The following is a 19,877-nucleotide window of genomic DNA, read 5'->3' as shown; positions in this document are numbered from 1 at the left end:
AAAAGTTTGTAATACATTTGGATTACTTCTCCGATTTTGATAAAAAAAAATTGTTACCGAAAATGTATAGAAATCTGGTAACAAAAAAGGAAGGTTTCATACAAACTACGTGGGACATTTTGGGAAACCTAGAGGATCTTGCTCAGCATCATGGACTCTATCAGCCTACCAATTTTTATCAAAATCGGAGAAGTAATTCAAATGTACAAACCTTTCGGGAATTGCTCTGATACTGAATGAAATACCGAATATTTCTGTACCGTATTTCTAAAAGCCTTGATCATTTGGAGTAATAACTTCGTAGTAAATTGACCATGTCTCACTTTATTTTCAGATTGAAAGATGCTCCCGACTGGCGTTAACCTCTTGGCATGCTTCGCATTATTTGGCAACCTGGCTGATGGACAGGTAAAAATCCCATCTTACCCCCCAGACGTCAACTACACACCAACCTTCCCTCAACTAGTAGCTAACAATGGATACAAAGCGGAGACACACACGGTCACAACTGAGGATGGATACATTCTAACGCTCTTCAGAATCCCGCGGGGAAAGAAGTGTAGAGGCCCCACAAAGCAACCCCCAGTACTCATCATACACGGATTCCTTGAAAGCGCTGACTGCTATATAGACGGGGACCCAAACACTGATCTTGGATACCTCATCCCTGATGAATGCTATGATACTTGGTTCGGCAGTTATAGAGGAACATTTTACTCCAGAGGTCATGTAAGATTAAACCCTAATACAGATAGAGAGTACTGGCAGTTTTCTACGGATGAAATGGGAATGTATGATGTCCCAACGTTTGTAGATTACGTTTTAAATAACACAGGGTCACAGCAGCTGAATTACATAGGATTTTCTCAAGGAGGAGGAGGGTTTATCATCATGTGCTCTGAAAGACCTGGTTATTGCAATAAAATCAAGCTCTTCATAGGTCTAGCGCCTGCGACCAGACATTTGAACACCAGATCTTTACCGTTCAGACTTATAACGCAAGCCGTCAATGGAATTTTAGGACCACTGCAAGATGCTGGTATATACGAGTTATTAACGAAAGGGTATCCTATTCAGAGAATCTTAAACTTCCTTTGCCAGAACAACATATTGGCTGGAATAATTTGTGGAGCATTAGATGCCATTCTGGATAATCCAAATCCAGGTTCAATAACTCCTAATACATTAAGAATCGTTTATCAGCATACGCCAGCAGGTATTTCAACTAAATTGGGAGCTAGATACGGACAAGCAATGACTGAGACGCAGTTTTTGAAGTTCGATTATGGAGCGACAGCGAACATACAACTGTATGGAAGCGCTACGCCTCCAGCGTACAATATATCAGCTGTAACCTGTCCTGTTGTAGTAATCCAAGGTATGAACGACGGAATTGTAGACTTGAGAGATTCTCTATGGGCCGCGAACCAGATGCCTAATCTTATAGAATACCATAGAGTTTCTGATCCGCTTTGGACACATTTTGATAATATCAGGAGCCAGTTCATACCTAAATATACTTTTCCAACTGTACAGAAGTATTTGAAGCAGTTCAGTTCAGATGGAGGATCAAATCCTACAACACGTAATCTTAGAAATCTTAACCATTTTCCGGGAAGAGGCTAAAACGAGGGCTAGCAATATCTCCTGAATCAAACCATTGCTTAAACTAATTTTAGCCATATTATTTATCCCACCGCTGTCAAGGACAGTCAAATATATTTAAATACAGCATCCAGAGGCAGATTTTTAATATATATTGAAACCTTTTTTATTATTATAAACTGACCAGTGATTGACCTTAGGTGCACTGGAAAGTAGTAGTAGTAGTAGTAATCGCTTTATTGTGTACAACAGTTTAGTATATAAATTTGTAGGTACAGAGATACAAAGGCGAGCTTATCCCTATAAGGGATCTCTTCCAGCTAACCTGACGACAACGCCGAAGTTGTAGCTCACTGGTTCAGTAATCGCCTATTCACTATTGACCAGCCTAAAGCAATTTGAAATTTTATTTTTTATTCAAACGGGAAGTATGTGAGAGAAGAGCGAGTGATTTTTTTAGTTGTTTGTCTTTTTTTTGTCATTTTTTTAATTTTGATTTTTTTAGGGAATTTTAGGTCAATTGTACTCAGAATCACGAGTACTGTCAATCTCACTGAGAGACAAAAAGTGTCCCAGTATTTCCATACATTTTTGTTAGGTACTTTCCTCTTTTGTTACCCCACACAACATCTACGGAAAATAATAACAAAATAAGAAAAAACGTATGGGACATTTTTTTTTACTATTAAGATTGAAAAAGCTAGTGATTCTGAGTAGAAATACCCTTTTTTTTTTTTCAAAAATATCACATTTCATAAAAGTGGCGAAAAAAATGCTCTAATATGGGTTTCGAAGCTTTTGAGAGGTGTCTAGCATCCGTTTGCTCGTTGGGTAGACGACATTCGAAAACCTGACGGGCACCTCTGCATGAGCGGGTTAACAGAAAGAAGCGAAGGTTATTGTCGCACAGAAAACAATAGTACATTACTACAGAGGCCGGATAGGTCTGAGGCGGGCAACCCCATTTCCCGCCGAGGTATGTATACTTGTATAGTGCTTTTCTCAAACATGGTATGAAATAAATAAAGTCTACTGAAAATAGTAACTTTGGATGGCTGTATCTCCTAAACGGTGCGTCGTAGCGCAAAAATAATCGAATTTTCGTTCCCCTTTAATACATCGTATACGCCTATAAAAAAACAAAAAATTAAAAAAAAATTAAAAAAAAACGAAAAAAATTATTTTTGTATGAAAACGCACCCAAAATCAAATATTGTCTAGGGCCCGTACCAGTTGCAGTCGGCACGTCTATAAAGCCCCTTATAGTTTTTTTTTTAATTGGCTAAATACCTGGATGTTATGTCACAATTATCTGTGTTTGGAAATTAAAAAAGGAAGACTTTGCCGGCCTTGGCCTGCAAGGTTTGTATGAAATTCCATTATCTATCAATCGTCCTAGCCGCACCTGCAACGTCATACTTCGCTGCCAATTATAAGGCACATAACATCAATATTTCATACCGTGTTTGAGAAAAACAAATAAACAAATGTGCCATTATCTGCGTAAAGGGACCTTATTCCCGGGATGTTCGAGTACAAATACGACGCCGCGGGACGTAAGCGCCATCGACAATAAGGTACCTTTACCTAGATAACGTCACAGATATTAACATAACATCAATAATTTAAATTATCGCTGTATTAATTTAATAGTGTGACAAAAGGGAAAAAAACTTAGAATTGGCTCTATAGTAGGTACTTATATCAGGCTGGCTGTTACAGATTTTAATTTTTTCCTAAGTATAAATTTAAAAAAATGAACATAATTATGTACAGCGAAGCTTATGCTCAGCAGTGGGCGATAAAATGCTGAAATGATGATGATTTTCTTTAGATATTTTTATCAATTTTGTACATGTAAACTATTTGAATAAAACTTGAAAACCTGCCTCTGGTAACATGTTACCAAAATTATATAAATCTGTAAAATATTTACAGATGATTTGTGCTTAACGTGTTAGTCAAACTATTAAATTATTGACCATCAATATTGTTTTTATTTCGTATTTATTTTATTATAATAACTTAAGTTACCTACTTGTATCTTCAATTTAAATATACAGGCCGTACTCATATTTCTTTAAAAATGCGAAATCTTTGATCTAATTATATAAAAGTAGAAACTGACTGACTGACATATGTATAATATTTATAAACGCACAGCCGAAACCGCTGGTATAGGAGGCAAACGAGCAGACAGGTCGCCTGATGGTAAGCGATCACCGCCGCCCATGGACACCCGAAACACCAGAGGTGTTGGAGGTGCGTTGCCGGCCTTTAAGATGGGTGTACGCTCTTTGTGTACTCTGGTCCTAGAGAGTCCCAATTTTCAGGCAAGCTCCTTTTAACCTCCTTTTAAGGTGTAGGGTAAACTCACCTCATTCGGTGACACGCCTAATTCGGTGAAACAACCGAAAATCGTCTTTCGGAATAGTGCTTCAAAGCTTGTATCACCGAATTAGGCGTGTCACCGAATGAGGCGAGTTTACCTTAAAAGAGCACAAAAAAAGGATGTTTCTAATTCATCTCCTAAGGGGATGAAAGCGGGGTCTAAAGATTGTATCAATTGTATGGTAAATAAATAATATTTTGATTATTTTATTCGAAGCTTCACAGTGGTATTCTTAAACATATTATTATATGACTGGTACGCGAGTGAAGCCGCGGGCAAAAACTAGTTAAAACAAACAGGTGTCCTTATTTCTATTGAAAAATGCATACGTCATTTTCAATTAAAGCATACAGGGTGTAATCTTTATTTAAAAATGCGTACGTCATCTTCAATTAAAGCATACAGGGTGTCCTCATCTTTATTTAGCGGAACAACGCGCGACCTAGATCCGGCGATCGATCGGGGGTCAATGACCTGAGGATGAACCTGGTACGTGCATTTGCTACCCAGCTGTACCGGTCTTCAGCAGTTCTCAAAAAGTCTACACGTCAGCAAACTTTAATTGATCCTATTTTGTTACCAGCATTTAGTAATATTAAGTCGACTTTCGTAAGATATGTTCCGCTAGGCCACCTGAGGGTTATCGGTACTGAAAATCATACGTCATTCATCATCATCCTTGCGTTATCCCGGCATTTGCCACGGCTCATGGGAGCCTTGGGTCCGCTTTGACAACTAATCCCAAGATTTGGCGAAGGCACCTTTACGAAAGCGACTGCCATCTGACCTTCCAACCCGAAGGGTAACTAGACCTCATTAGAATTAGTCCGGTGTCCTCACGATGTTTTCCTTCACCGAAAAGCGACTGGCAAATATCAAGTGACATTTCGCACATAAGTTTCGAAAAACTCATTGGTACGAGCCTGGGTTCGAACCCGCGACCTCCGGATTGAAAGTCGCACGCTCTTACCGCTAGGCCACCAGCGCTTCAAACCATACGTCATTAATACTGAGAAATATACCTGTGTTATAGCAGTACCTCGCAGTTGTGTCATATTACCTGTAAACAAAAAAAAACGTATATAAACAAACAATGTTACCATAATTTTAAAACTAAACGGGACTTAATCGCGTTAACAATTGGGCATTTTCAGAATTGGGGTCCCCCCATGGTCCCCCCAATTAACTTAAGTTGTTAACAAAAACTAACTCGCTGTCAGTTTTGTGACGACAATCAAGCATAAATTCTGTCTAAAAATTTACTTTTTTCACATTCTGAATGTAGATTATCGCTTAAAGTTTATGTAATTAATACAAAAACATTTTAAACACAATATTTTTATTGAAATTGCATGCTTAATTTATCGTCAAAAAACTGACATTAATCGGGGGTCCCGAATTCTGAAAATGCTCACTTACATTTATATTTGGCCCGACGTTTCGAACATCATATTATGTTCGTGGTCACGGGTAGTTCGTTGTCACGGGTAGATTAGGCAGGCTGTCCTGACATTCTCTAGACCGTTTTTTCGCACCTTTTTCACTAACACAATAATCTGAATCCCCTTTCACACGAAGGGATAAGTATTATAATATAATGAAACTGTGCCAAAGTTCATTATGGCCGTCTTGACCCAGATATATCATCCTGTAGTATCTTTAAAAACGTCTCATCCCTTATAATGTTTAAAGAAAATGGTATTTTAGGTTGTATGAAATAAAGTTCATATAAACTTATTAATTTTACCGTATCCATAGGATGTTCAAAGACGTATATTTTCATCCGGCGCTTTCAGAAAATTGGATCTTTTGAATTATAAAAATAAAGTTCATATTAGTACATTGTGGTATGATACTTTGTACACGTACTTTAATTAAATATCAAAAGAGCCATGTTTATGCGCAGATATATTGTAATCTGAGTTTAAACAAAAGCGCGTGAGGTTTAATTTTGAAGAGCATGTTTGTTATTCTTTAGAAAAAAGCGGAAATTTTTTGGAAGTCCTTGTAACTTTTCTTTTTAATTTGAGGTTTCTTTAATTTTTAAGTCATCTCTTTATATTCTTATTTCTTTCCTTCAAACCTGAAACCAGCAGTTTATATTTATTTTTTTACCTACAATTTATTTATCCTTCAAGTATTTTTTTTGTTCAGTTCTAATAGGAGAAAAAAAGTGTCCCAAGGTTTTTTTCCCATTCCATTACCATTTTTTCATACATTTTGTATGGCTGTAACGGAATGGAAGGTTCGAAAAAATGTATGAAAATCTTGGGACATTTTTTTCTCCTATCAGGATCGAAAGAGCTCGCGATTCTGAGTATTAATCGCGTAAAAAAATAACCCATGTTACAAAAAAAGTGGGGTGGACAACTACAAACAAAATATTGCCGCGTGTCATCGGCCCTACTTACTACGAACACTTACCTGCCGATCTTAGGAAAGAGCCATATGACGAAGCATTTAAGCGCAAATTGAGAAACCTTTTGTTAGATAACCCTCTGTACTCTGTAAATGAGTACATGGAATTGAATTTGTGATAGCATGCATTTGATTACACTGACTTCGGATTTTATTTCATTTCTTAATTTTATTGTGTTTTGTGTATTTCTATTTGTAAATGACGATCCTTATTGGGAGAAAATATTCATTTTATTATTTTCAATTTATAATGTAATTTTCGACGATCATGATGAGAAGATAAACATAACTTTGGCATGTAACAAATTTATAGTGTAATTTTTATCATGAAATAAAGAAATCTAAATCTAAATCTAATTGACAGGAACAACCAAAATTTTTTTAGAGGGTAGTCTAGAAAACTATTAAAAACTAAGTGCATGGTCGTGGAAAAAGTATTGCTTGCAACGGTGACTAAGGGCCCATTTAGACGGTACGAGAACTCGCATACGAGTTTGTTTACATTGCGGTATTTGATGGCTGTGCAAAATTGTATGTACCCTCAATAGCCCGCAATGTAACTAAAATCGCATGCGAGTTCGCACGCCGTCTAAATCGGGTCTAACTGAGTCAAAAAAGACGTGTGGAGTGGGTAACAATTTGAAGCGAAACCGAAAATTGTTAATAAAGGCGCCACGACGACTGTTTCCTGTATTTTGACACAAAGGTTTGCACTGCCAGCACAACTGCCAAAAGCCACCTCGCAGTATCGTTATAACAATGCGTTGCCATGGTTACAGAGCCAAACAATGCGTTTTAATTTTTTTCGTTACTGCGCGCATGCATATAGTTGACCTAATAATTCTAAAGTGAATTTATAAAGCATAACCTCTCAAATGCCACTAGTCTACTCACCTGTCAAAGGTCAACGGGTCCCAAAGCCCTTATTTAAAGTTCATTATAATACACCACGTCAAAATGGCTTAGAAATTCTTTACAAACTAGTTCAAATTTGTATCTTACTGCTTGATGATAAGGAAGATAATAGAATGAGTATCACAATGGTAGTTAAGACTGTTTTGCGTTAGGAAGAAGGGTCTAACAGGAAAATATTGATGAAGGGCTAAGTTATCGAAAACAGTAATTCAAAGGAAGTAAAAGTACTTTTCAACCAAAAAAAAATATTGAATTCCCCACTGAGTTTGAGGAGGCGAATTGCTTTAAGTACAAATCAGGGCTCGGATACCGGTTAAATTTTCAAGCCGTTATCATGTACTTGCGGACAAACCTTTAAATTTCGTTTTCGCTCGAAAAACCGCTATTTTGAAACCGGTTTTCAGAAGAACTCTTTCATAAAGGTTTCGTTCGATTAACCGGTTTAGAACAAAATAAACCGGTTTATTCCGCAGCATGATAGGTAATATTGTTCTAACCAAACAAAAAACTCGCTGCGTGAACTTAGGTATTTAGGGGCGTCTCGCCGCTCGTCGAATAAACCGGTTTATTTCGGTTAAAATAAAGTTCTCATAACGTTCGCGTTCTTTAAAAAGTTCGGAGTAAAATCGAAATAAACCGGTTTTAACCGGTAAAAATAAACCGGTTCCGAGCCTTGGTACAAATCAAACGATGGCCAAATATAAAGACCATTTGGCCTATTTCACAACAGTGACAACTGTCGCCCGACTGTGACACTTTGCCGTTTATTTATACATTTCCACAGAAACTTGAAACTTTAACTATTAAAACTCCCGTGAGACTTAAACATATTTAAAAATATTTTAAGCGGGTTACTCACGTGTTAAGTCGATATAGCGTTCGTTGTATGCGTCGCGCTCTCGACATGTATTATAAAGGTGGGGTCGCTACTCTTGAGAAAGATCCTCGAAAATTGATCGAAACATGTCGAAACATGTCACTGCAATGTCACAGTTTCGTTTTCTTTCAACCCCTTATTTGCCAAGAGTGGCACTGAAGCTTTAGTAGTTTCATGTGTTCTGCCTACCCCTTTATGGGATACAGGCGTGATTGTATGTTATGTTTTACATGTCGAACGCTATATCGACTTAACACGTGAGTAACCCGCTTAAAATATTTTTAAATATATAAACTTGAAACTTGAAACTATACCGTGAAAATGTTACCCAAGTAACAATTTCTGGTCCTATAGTGGTCGAGAGCACCAAATTAAATCACATTAAATAGTCCTATAAATAGTCTATATTGGTACTGTAGAGCCGATTTGGCGCAATTATGCAGCCATTTAGTGATATAATAGGGCTATAGCAGTCTCATCCGTGACGTTTAAGGTCTATAATGGTGATGTGATGATGACTATTGTGCTAATTTGTTGACATAGAGGACACAGTAACGCTATTATAGTATCAATTTATGCTGTAGTAGCATTTGAGATTCCGTTATACAGGTTTTTTGTTCTGTAATAGCAGTTGCCGTCCCTTTTAATGCGAATGAATGAAATTTCTAAAATAATTTAATGTGTGTAATATTTAACAAAAACTGTTCTAAACAAGGAACTTTATGAAAAGTGGCGTGTGAACTTGTGAAGTTTAGTGTCAATCAAAATAATTTGGATTTCGTATAATTCCATCATTACTGCAAAAAGGTATGCGATGGAAATTTTACCGTTAAAAGAATATTAGTTTAATGGAGTATTTTTAGTGCGCCCTCGATTTATACCTGTTTTGAATAAAATAAATAAATATAATTTAATACAATAAAATTATTGGCACCATAGTTTCTACTATGGATCCAAGAAGTAAAACATACGCTTTTATAGTTCGACTATGTCACTTATCATACGCATTCACTGCCATAAGCCCGCCATTGTGGATTCAATTAGGGTTGCATGAGACTTTAACTATGATCCAGTTTAACTTATAAGTTCTTTATATAGAAAACAATACTTGTTTTCAATGTTTTACTATAGAAAGATCTTCTAAACAGTTTTTTTTTTATAAAACATATAGTAAACTCAGCTATAACGCTATTGTGTTTTAAAAGAGATACCGAAACCATTATTCCACAGTTCTGTGATATAAAAGAGTAATTGTGACGTATACGGCGATGAGATATAAAAGGCATTAGAAAACGACTATTAACGCTTTTCAAAGCTATATAAACGTATCCTGAAAACTTCATTATACAGCAAAATAGCTCTATAATGGTATTCATATCACTACTACAGTGTTAAATACTGTAGCAGTGTTTTCCAAAGCCACTATATCCCAAAATAGTGGTATAGTTAGGTTTTAATTTCTGTTAAAATACGACTACTATAAATACTATAAGCGGCTTGTTGGGAACCTTAATAGCGCAAATTGATAGCATAACAGTGATTCCTAACACTATTATACAATAATATTGTTCTTTAGTAGGTTATTTGATCCTGTTATAGACCAGGCCTATAGCGGCTGTATAAAATGGTGATATAAACGTTTACATCACTTCCTAATAGCACCTTTTAGCTGTATAACACAACAACTATAGCGGCTTGTCGGGAACCTTAATAGCGTAAATTGATTGCATAACAGTCATTTCTAACACCATTATATAATAATATTGTTCTATAGTAGTCATATTTGATCCTGTTATACACCAGGCCTATAGCGGCTCTATAAAATGGTGATATAAACGTTTACATCACTTCCTAATAACACCTTTTAGCTGTATAACGCAACAACTATAGCGGCTTGTCGGGAACCTTAATAGCGCAAATTGATTGCATAACAGTGATTTATAACACCATTATATAATAATATTGTTCTATAGTAGTCATATTTGATCCTGTTATAGACCAGGCCTATAGCGGCTCTATAAAATGGTGATATAAACGTTTACATCACTTCCTAATAACACCTTTTAGCTGTATAACGCAACAACTATAGCGGCTTGTCGGGAACCTTAATAGCGCAAATTGATTGCATAGCAGTGATTCCTAACACTATTATACAATAATATAGATCTATAGTAGTCATATTTGATCCTGTTATAGACCAGGCCTATAGCGGCTCTATAAAATGGTGATATAAACGTTTACATCACTTCCTAATAACACCTTTTAGCGGTATAAGCTTATAGAGCTAAAAGGTGTTACTGGAGGCTTTTATACGACAAGCGGTCACGCCGAAAACCTTTATACGACATCTATAGTAGCTTTTGGCGTCGAAAACCAAAATTATAGCACTAAAATGTTACTTGGGTAGGTACTCATAGTCTCATAAAATAGGGAAATATGAATGGAAGTTTGAAACAGTCAATAATTTTGTACCTACTACATTAAGACGAAAATTATAGAAAAACGAAACTGTAATAAAATTTTCGTGCGTAGGTAACCATCAAATCTGGTTAAAAATCTCAAACATACATTTAGAATAGAGGAAAAAAGTAGTAATTGCCCGCATTGAAAATGCAATGAGACCTTCGCTAACTCTCGGCCAAATATTTTAAATATTTAAACTGCTTCCTTTACTTTCATAATGAAAGCATGTAAAGTTACACACACACAATGCTAGGCGAGGTGAGGTCATTGATATAACGCTAGCGTCCAACAACGCAAGTAATAAAGTTAGTTCATGGCATGTCTCTGGGGAGATTTCTTTATCGGACCATAGATATATATGCTTTAGGTATACCACTAAAATCAAAGTAGAAGTTATACTAAAACGGAATCCCAGGAATACCAACTGGCTATCGTTCAAGGATGACCTTAAGGCGGACCTGGGAAACCCCAATGGTAAGCTAAACTCTATTATTGACATAGAACTTGAAGCTGACAAAATAGGGCAAGCCGTCCATACGGCTTGGACAAATAACTGCCCGGAAAAGAAAATCCTGGCGAAGAAGGTACCCTGGTGGAATCCGGAGATAGCAAAACTCAGGAAAGAAACTAGGGCTGTCTTCAACGATGCCAAAAGAAGTAATGATTTTGAGCTCTACGCGCGAAAACTCACAGAGTATAGCAAGGCAGTGAGGAAAGCGAAAAGGAAAGCGTGGAAAAACCACTGCGATCAAATCGGTTCCATTCCGGAAGGCATGAGACTCACGAAGGCACTAGCCACAACGAAGTCAGTCCCACTCACCTCTATTAGAAGGAGTGATGGTGGAATGACTGAAACGGGGCTAGAGACCCTCAAGGTGATGTGTGCCACACATTTTCCAGGCTCGATAATAAATCAGAGTGTACCAGACGATGAACCAATTAGTGTTACGGAACAGTGCACTCGCACGACCAGGCATAATTGGGACACGTCGAAAAAGGTAGTAGACCACAACAAAATACAATGGGCATTATCGACATTTCAGCCATATAAAGCCCCGGGGCCAGATGGAATCTACCCCATACTACTACGAGAAGGCGCTAACGTACTTATACCCCACTTGAGTAGACTGTACAAAGCGTGTATTGCCTTCGGACATGTACCACGTGCATGGAGGTTAGTAAAGGTAACATACTTGCCCAAACCAGGCAAAGAGGATTACACAGAAGCCAAATCATATAGGCCCATAAGTCTATCATCATTTCTCCTTAAAACTTTGGAGAAACTGGTGGACAGACACATCAGGGATGGTCCGCTCAAGAGACATCCACTACACCGCTTGCAATGTGCATACCAGCCGGGCAAGTCCACGGAGACAGCACTACACCTGGTGACAACTAGAGCGGAGCAGGCCATAGAAAACAAAGAACTATGTCTTGCTGCATTTCTGGATGTCGAAGGTGCCTTTGATCGCACCACATATGGTGCAATCAATAATGCTGCACTCAAACATGGCATAGAACCTACCATCTGCCGCTGGATAGGTAATATGTTGAACAGCCGGCTAATTAAGTCCTCCCTCATGGGGGAAGAATTACTAGCCACAGCAACAAAAGGTTGTCCACAAGGTGGGGTTCTCTCTCCGACTCTATGGAGCCTGGTAGTGAACTCACTTTTGGAAGAACTAAATAAGGGCCCAGTATATACAGTGGGTTATGCAGATGATTTAGTGATACTCATAAACGGGAAATTCCCGGGAACGGTGTCAGAAATCATGAATACAGCACTGAGGCAAGTGGAGAGGTGGTGTAACCACCAACAACTCTCCATCAATCCAGGCAAAACAGTGGTAGTACCGTTTACCAGGAAAAGGGCCCTTACTGGCATGGAGCAACTAAGGCTCTATGGAAGGGTACTTGAACTTTCCAATGAAGTGAAATATCTAGGGGTAACACTAGACAAAGAACTGAACTGGAAAAGACACGTCGAACTGACCACAGCCAAGGCACTTAGAGTGTTTGGAATGTGTAGGTCAGCTTACGGCAAAACATGGGGTTTAAACCCAAAGGTACTAAGGTGGATCTACACCATGATGGTGAGACCTATAATCCTGTACGGAAGCCTGGCCTGGTGGCCAAGGACATTACTGAGCACATGCAAGGATGTCCTCATGAAGGTACAAAGGACAGCATGCATGGCTATAACGGGTGCGTTCAGAACGACGCCAACAGCAGCATTGGAGGTACTATTGGATCTCCCGCCGCTACATCTAGTGATACAGTCTGAGGCACTGAAATCGCTACACCGGTTGGCTTTAACAGGCCTCTGGAGCGATAGCATGCCGAAGACTAAACACACAAGCATGGAATACAACAATTCTATGGGAAGGCTGATGAGTATGGGCTGCGACAAAATGCAACCGAAATTCATCTTCCACAAAAACTTCAAAACCAAAGTCCATACTAGAGCCGAATGGAAGGAGGGTCTGGAGACACCCACCCCTGATGACAACACCATCATCTGGTATACAGACGGGTCCAAGATGGCATCTGGTACGGGCGCAGGCATTTATGCAAATGACTACAGTGGTAGTATCAGCATGGGCAATTATGCCACGGTCTTCCAAGCCGAGACATATGCAATAATTGCCTGTGTACATGAGAATATAGTTAGACAAATCCAAGGTAAGACTATCTATATACTCAGCGACAGTCAAGCGGCACTCAAAGCCTTCACATCGCCCAGAGTTACCTCTAGACTGGTATTAAACGGCATCCAAGCTCTTAACAAGCTTGGAAGGCAAAACAAGGTGCAACTGGTATGGATACCGGGGCACGAAGGCTTCATTGGCAATGAAAACGCTGATGAACTTGCCAAGGCCGGATCTGAAGACAACTTCATAGGTCCGGAACCTTATGTGGGCCTTTCACAAGGAACCATCAGAATGGCTATGAAAGACCAAACAAAGGCTAGTCACCAAAAAGAGTGGGATGCCCTGGTTGGTCTGAAGCATTCAAAGCTCTTTATGCAGAGGGTAGACTCTGGATGGAGCAAAAAGCTAGGGAAGCTAGGCAAAAGACAACTCCAAATTATAACGGGGGTGTTCACAGGCCATTACGGGGTCAAAGGAATTTTGGCCAAGATGGGACACGCCGACAACACTGATTGTCGCATGTGTGGCGAAGAGGAAGAGACCGTCAGACATTTAATGTGTGAATGTCACGCCCTCGCCAGACAAAGAATGAAGAACTTTGGAGCAGGCTACCTGGCACCGAAGGACTTCAGAGAGCTACCCATGAGCCTCATCATCCGATACGTGGAGATGGTCGAGAAGCTCCTGAATAGCTGAAGGATCTTAGGATCGTAGGGGGTAATTGCACAAAAGATCCCGATGGGTCGAAGTGTATCCGTAAGGGCCCCCGCAGATTTAAGATAAGATAAGATACACACACACAAACACACACACAATCACGCCTGTGTCCCATGGAGGGGTAGGCAGAGCACATGAAACTACTCAAGTTTCAGTGCCACTCTTGGCAAATAAGGGGTTGAAAGAAAACGAAACTGTGACATTACAGTAGCTTCAAAACTCCCGACATCATAACTAATACCAATTTATTGCTCAAACTTGTGAAATCCCGAAAGCTGAACCCAAACTGCAAAGCTCCAGACTGCAGTAAAACTTTGACAGCTAACACAGAGACATAGAGAAAATTATAGATTGAAGCAGTATCTAGAGGAAAGATAAATAATTGAATATGAACCGCAATAAAATAAATAAAAAATAAAATAAAAATCATTTATTTCAGAAGACAGGTTCCATAATATGGTTAGTAGCTCTAAAACTTAATAACTATGTTAGACTAATTTAGTACAAATAAAATAAAACATTAACACAACACAAACAATACTTTCACGGATCCCTCACGTGCAGATCCACGAACCGGCCAAGGACGGGCGAGTCCAGCCTGTCTGCTATCATCCGCAGGATGCTGTTGCCGCTCTCTCGCACACGTCTTATTACGGACGCCGACTTTTTGCGCATTATCGCATAAAAATCATCGACAGCGGCGTCCGCAAACATGCCCGACGCGCTACAATGGCGAGGGAGCCTCAACAATGCCCTGAATGCATTATTATACTGCACTCTAAGTGCACTGTACGCCCGCTGCGTAAAACCGACCCATAGACCACACGAGTAGAAGCTTTGGCAATAGGCTCTAAAAAGAGTAAGAAAGTCATTCATTCATTAATTCCATCTATTTACCTAATTTCGACAGAGACAAATAATTGCACTGAATAAATTGATACAGCTTGACCTTCCATCAAAGCGTCCCTAATAACTAGCACCTGAATCAAGACTCTTGACATTTCCCATAATTGGGCATGTCTTATCGCTACGAAGGGTCTACAAGGCATCTAGCCAACATAACAATTCGCTAACGCTTCGTAAGCGTATCGCTAGCTCTCGCTATCACTCTTCTTTAGTGGCACGACGGATCCAGGCTGTGTTTCGATGGCTATGTACCGTCTATTGTCACTTCGGCTAAGTCTGAAGCTAACTTAGAAGAAAAAAGCGGCCAAGAGCGCTCACGGCCCACGCTCAGTGTAGGGTTCCGTAGTTTTCCATATTTTTCTCAAAAACTACTAAACCTATCAAGTTCAAAACAATTTTCCTAGAAAGTCTTTATAAAGTTATACTTTTTTGATTTTTTTCATATTTTTTAAACATATGGTTCAAAAGTTAGAGGGGGGGGGACGCACTTTTTTTTCCTTTAAGAGCGATTATTTCCGAAAATATTAATATTATCAAAAAACGATCTTAGTAAACCCTTACTCATTTTTAAATACCTATCCAACAATATATCACACGTTGGGGTTGGAATGAAAAAATATATCAGCCCCCACTTTACATGTAGGGGGGGTACCCTAATAAAACATTTTTTTCCATTTTTTATTTTTGCACTTTGTTGGCGTGATTGATATACATATTGGTACCAAATTTCAGCTTTCTAGTGCTTACGGTTACTGAGATTATTCGCGGACGGACGGACGGACGGACGGACGGACGGACAGACAGACATGGCGAAACTATAAGGGTTCCTAGTTGACTACGGAACCCTAAAAAAACTTAAAAATAAAAATATTATGAAGAAATATATACCTCTTTTTAGTTGGAAGGTTTGAAATTAGGTCTGGGTTGGTTTTACTGGCTTACAGTCGGGGTTTTTCAAGTAGACACTCGATTTTAAGGGTCATTTTTTGTTTGGTATGTTCGCTTTGGCCTTTTTGTGAAAGTAAAATTAATCATGGACAACATATAAAAAAATATCACCTATAGCTTTTGTTTTAGAGATAAGGGAAAAGGTCAGTCTAAACGCGTATAGGTACAGTCAACCAATTGGAACACTAGGCCACTCTACAACCATGTCAAAATGAAAAGCAGTAAGAGATTTCTTACAATCTGATTTATAACATCACTATGACATAGTTCTACAATAGCACAGTATAATAAAGAGTACTATCGTACAGTATGGCCACTCCCGCTCCCCGCTGAAAGTGCCGCCCACCCCCTCTCGGTTACCTCACAGTTACCGCCTGTCAAAAACACGAACAATCGACCTGTCATATTTCACTCATACAAGCATAGTACGCGTTCACCTACACGAGCTAAGACTGTGTGCTAGGAATGCGCCTCTTTCAATATATTTGATCGCCAGTGTCCGAGGTGTGACAATAGCCTAGAGTTCCAATTCGTTGACTATACCTTTTGGCAACGTGCGTGACAGATTGACGCTGATTGTCAGAAATACATTTCATCTTATGGGCATGTCCAACATTAATGATAGCGGCGGCAAATCCATACTAATATCATAAATGAGAAAGTGTGTGTGTCTGTTTGTTTGTCTGTCTTTCACGGCAAAACGGAGCGACGTATTGACGTGACTTTTTAAGTGGAGATAGTTGAAGGGATGGAGAGTGACATAGGCTACTTTTTGTCTCTTTCTAACGCGAGCGAAGCCGCGGGCAAAAGCTAGTTAAAAATAATTCGACAATACGTTCCCATTCAGATTTACCTCTTCCATCCTGGACGACCGATCTGGCTCAGTCGGTAGGGTCACTACCGACTGCCGCGGACCTGAGTTCGAATCCCGGCAAGGGCATTTATTTGTGTGGTCAGCACACATATTTGTTCCCGAGTCATGTAAGTTTTCTATGTATATAAGTATGTATTTATCTATTTAAGTATGTATATCGTCGCTTAGCACCCATAGTACAAGCTTTGCTTAGTTTGGGGCTAAGTTGATCTGTGTAAGGTGTCCCAAATATTAAAAAAAAACTCATATTACCTTCACACGTATTACGGATACCCACACTCTCGGTGCCGTTATGGCGCACTATTCTGGGGCGACATCACCCGAGGGAACAGCGCGGTTATGTAACACGCCTATAAAGGAAGCGTCTGCCGGAAGGATTGAGAGCTATTTTGAAGGGTTCCGTATTTCTTTTGAAATTTTGGTAAATTCTCAGTAGTTTTAGGTCTTACAACTGGGAGTCTCCGTGTGGTGTTTTTCCCGTGGGTGTCGTAGAAGTCGACTGTGGGATATGGGTTAAATTGTGGCGTAGGCGAAAGGCTGGCAACCTGTCACTGCAATGTTACAATTTGGATTTCTTTTAACCCCATTTTGCCAAAAGTGGCATTGAAATTTTTGTAGTTCATGTGCTCTGCCTACCTCTTTATGGGATACAGGCGTGATTATATGTATGTATGTATGTATGTATGAATGTACAACTGCGCTATAAATAACACATCTTCACAAAAGATTAAGAGCAAACTTAGAGGTATGTTATGTAGTATATAGAGGTTTTTGGATGTGGTATATAGAGGTATAAAAAATAGGTTATGCAAGAAAACTTATTAATTTCAGACTTATACTAGCTTTTGGCCGCGGCTTCGCTTGCGTTAGAAAGAGACAAAAAGTAGCCTATGTCACTTTCCATCCCTTCAACTATCTCAAAAAATCACGTCAATTGGTCGCTCCGTTTTGCCGTGAAAGACGGACAAACAAACAGACATTCACACTTTTCCATTTATAATATTAAGTATAGATACATACTTAAGTGTGAATATTATGCAAAACATGTCAATGCTCATCCTGTCAACAGTAACCATTAGGATTAGTATTTATAGATAGATATTTATTTTTAGGGTTCCGTACCAAAAAGGTACAACAGGAACCCTTATGGTGCGACTCTGTCCGTCTGTCTGTCCGTCTGTCACATTCCTAAATATCTCGAGGACTACTAATGCTATCAACTTGAAATTTGGAATAGTTGTGAACATTGTAAACCTCTACAAATAGAAAGTATAATTTTTTTAAATATATTAATATTAATTGTAGAAAATGGCCAAAATGAAAGGGGGGCAAACTGTAAATTTCAAGTTACTAGGTCAAGTGGGGTATCGTTGGAAAGAGCTCAAATTGAATGTAAATAAGCTATTTTTTGTAATTTTTTTGTTGTGAAAAAAAAAAAGAATTTTGAAGGAAAATGTAAAAAAAAATACCGTTCCCCCCCCTTATCTCCGAAGTTTACCAACGAAAAATTATGAAAATTTTAGTAAATATTGGTTTTATGCTATACATTACAGGAAAAATATAATTGTGTTTGTATTTTGAATACTTTTTTTTAATTCACAAAAAACTTTTCAGATTTTTACTTTCAATTTACCCACCCTTGCGGATGTATATCGTACTTCAAATTAATACGAGGTGTTACGTAAACCATCTTCTGTCCAATAAAGTAAAAACTGTTTAAATCGGTTAACATTAAGTATAAAGAATTATCCCTGAAAAACCAGGTCGCGAAAATTTGTTAGCAAATTGACCGGGAGATGGCGCTATACACTATAATACTCATTAGTGCCTATACTTTTGTCTTCTAGTCAAGTCATTAGAGTTATATGAAAATATGAGATTATTTTTACTAGGTAGTTTGAAAGAAAGTTTGTACGGAACCCTCGGTGGGCGAGTCCGACTCTATTTATAAGTAGGTTAGGTATTTAGTTTTATGTAGTTTTATCATGTTTTTATTTGTTTGATGTATTTTTTTTTTATAAAACCCTAAAATATTTATTCCAAGAAAATACAACATTTTAGTCTCAAAAACAATATTTATAGATAAAATTTAGATAATTAGTTCACAAAAACAAAACATCTTTTATCACATCTTATCATAAAATCTCAGGCACAATGTCCCTACAAAACTCGTAACTTTTAAAACAATACCTTTGGGAGTAATTGAACAAAACTTACTGTTTACGATCCGGAATTGCGGACCCCAAGCGTCTCTGAAACGAGTGAGTCAGCCAGAATCAATGACGGAAAAACGGTCTGAATTTAAATAGATGGGGTCAATTCTACTTTTGTAATTTGATACGGTTTTTGATCTATTTGGATAGGACCGTGATCGTACACCGCAACTGACTAGTTGATAACGAGCATGAGCGGCATCCATTCTGTATACAACGTGTTTCCGGTATCACTCAAAACCTCAGACACCCCAACAGAATTTTATTTTTTTAAACTCATCTAGAGTATTCATCTTTTAATCTGATCGTTACTTTTTTTTTAAATTGAATTTTTATATTTCTGTACAGCTCTACTTGACTTTTAGCTCTACACTCAATAAAATAATTGCTAACTACCATAATAAACCATAAAACTATTTATTTGTGTACGTTACTGCAACGACATAAGGTTTACCAATAGACAGCTAAGATGTCATTGTAAAACACTTTAAAGCTTTGTCACAGTAAACTTCAAATTGGACAGGTAATCACAGTAAGCAAATTTAAACCCAATATTCAGAATGACTCAAGGTTGTAATTAGGTACGAGTTCAATTTGTTATGACTTATGATAAACATTAAGATTAAACTGACAAACAACGTCAAACTCGTAGTGGAAAAAATAATCGCCCAAGTAACCAGCCAGTATTAATACCCCTAAATACGGAAAAAGGTATACAACCTCTAGCAATGCGATATACACAATGTTGTATTACGAATACAATAGAATAGGCACGTAAAAAATAACTAATCATACCAATTTAAATAAAAATATTACCCCCATCAATATATAGCTCAATCGATTCTACTCTCGATTCTGAACAAACAGTTTTCAGGTTTTTAGTGTTAAGTGAAACACG

General features: G+C 38.2%; 2 protein-coding genes across 2 annotated transcripts in view; one reads left to right on the top strand and one right to left on the bottom strand.

The window, feature by feature from the left end:
• LOC125238104 overlaps positions 1-19,877 on the bottom strand; it is a 317,546-nt gene that overhangs the window by 124,574 nt on the left and 173,095 nt on the right. The window lies entirely within an intron of this gene.
• Positions 206-1,830, top strand: LOC125238001 (lipase 3-like). The gene has a single exon (XM_048145270.1). The coding sequence runs from the start codon at positions 343-345 to the stop codon at positions 1,624-1,626; it is 1,284 nt and encodes a 427-aa protein (XP_048001227.1). The 5' UTR covers positions 206-342; the 3' UTR covers positions 1,627-1,830.

Source organism: Leguminivora glycinivorella, chromosome 22 (genome assembly GCF_023078275.1).
Source record: "Leguminivora glycinivorella isolate SPB_JAAS2020 chromosome 22, LegGlyc_1.1, whole genome shotgun sequence".
Taxonomy (NCBI): domain Eukaryota; kingdom Metazoa; phylum Arthropoda; class Insecta; order Lepidoptera; family Tortricidae; genus Leguminivora; species Leguminivora glycinivorella.
The sequence above is the reverse complement of the archived record's forward strand: the minus strand, read 5'-3'. Positions and strand labels throughout refer to the sequence as shown.

Bases quoted from the DNA above. Each gene is read 5' to 3' on its own strand.
- LOC125238001 (XM_048145270.1), top strand. From the start codon at position 343: ATGCTCCCGACTGGCGTTAACCTCTTGGCATGCTTCGCATTATTTGGC.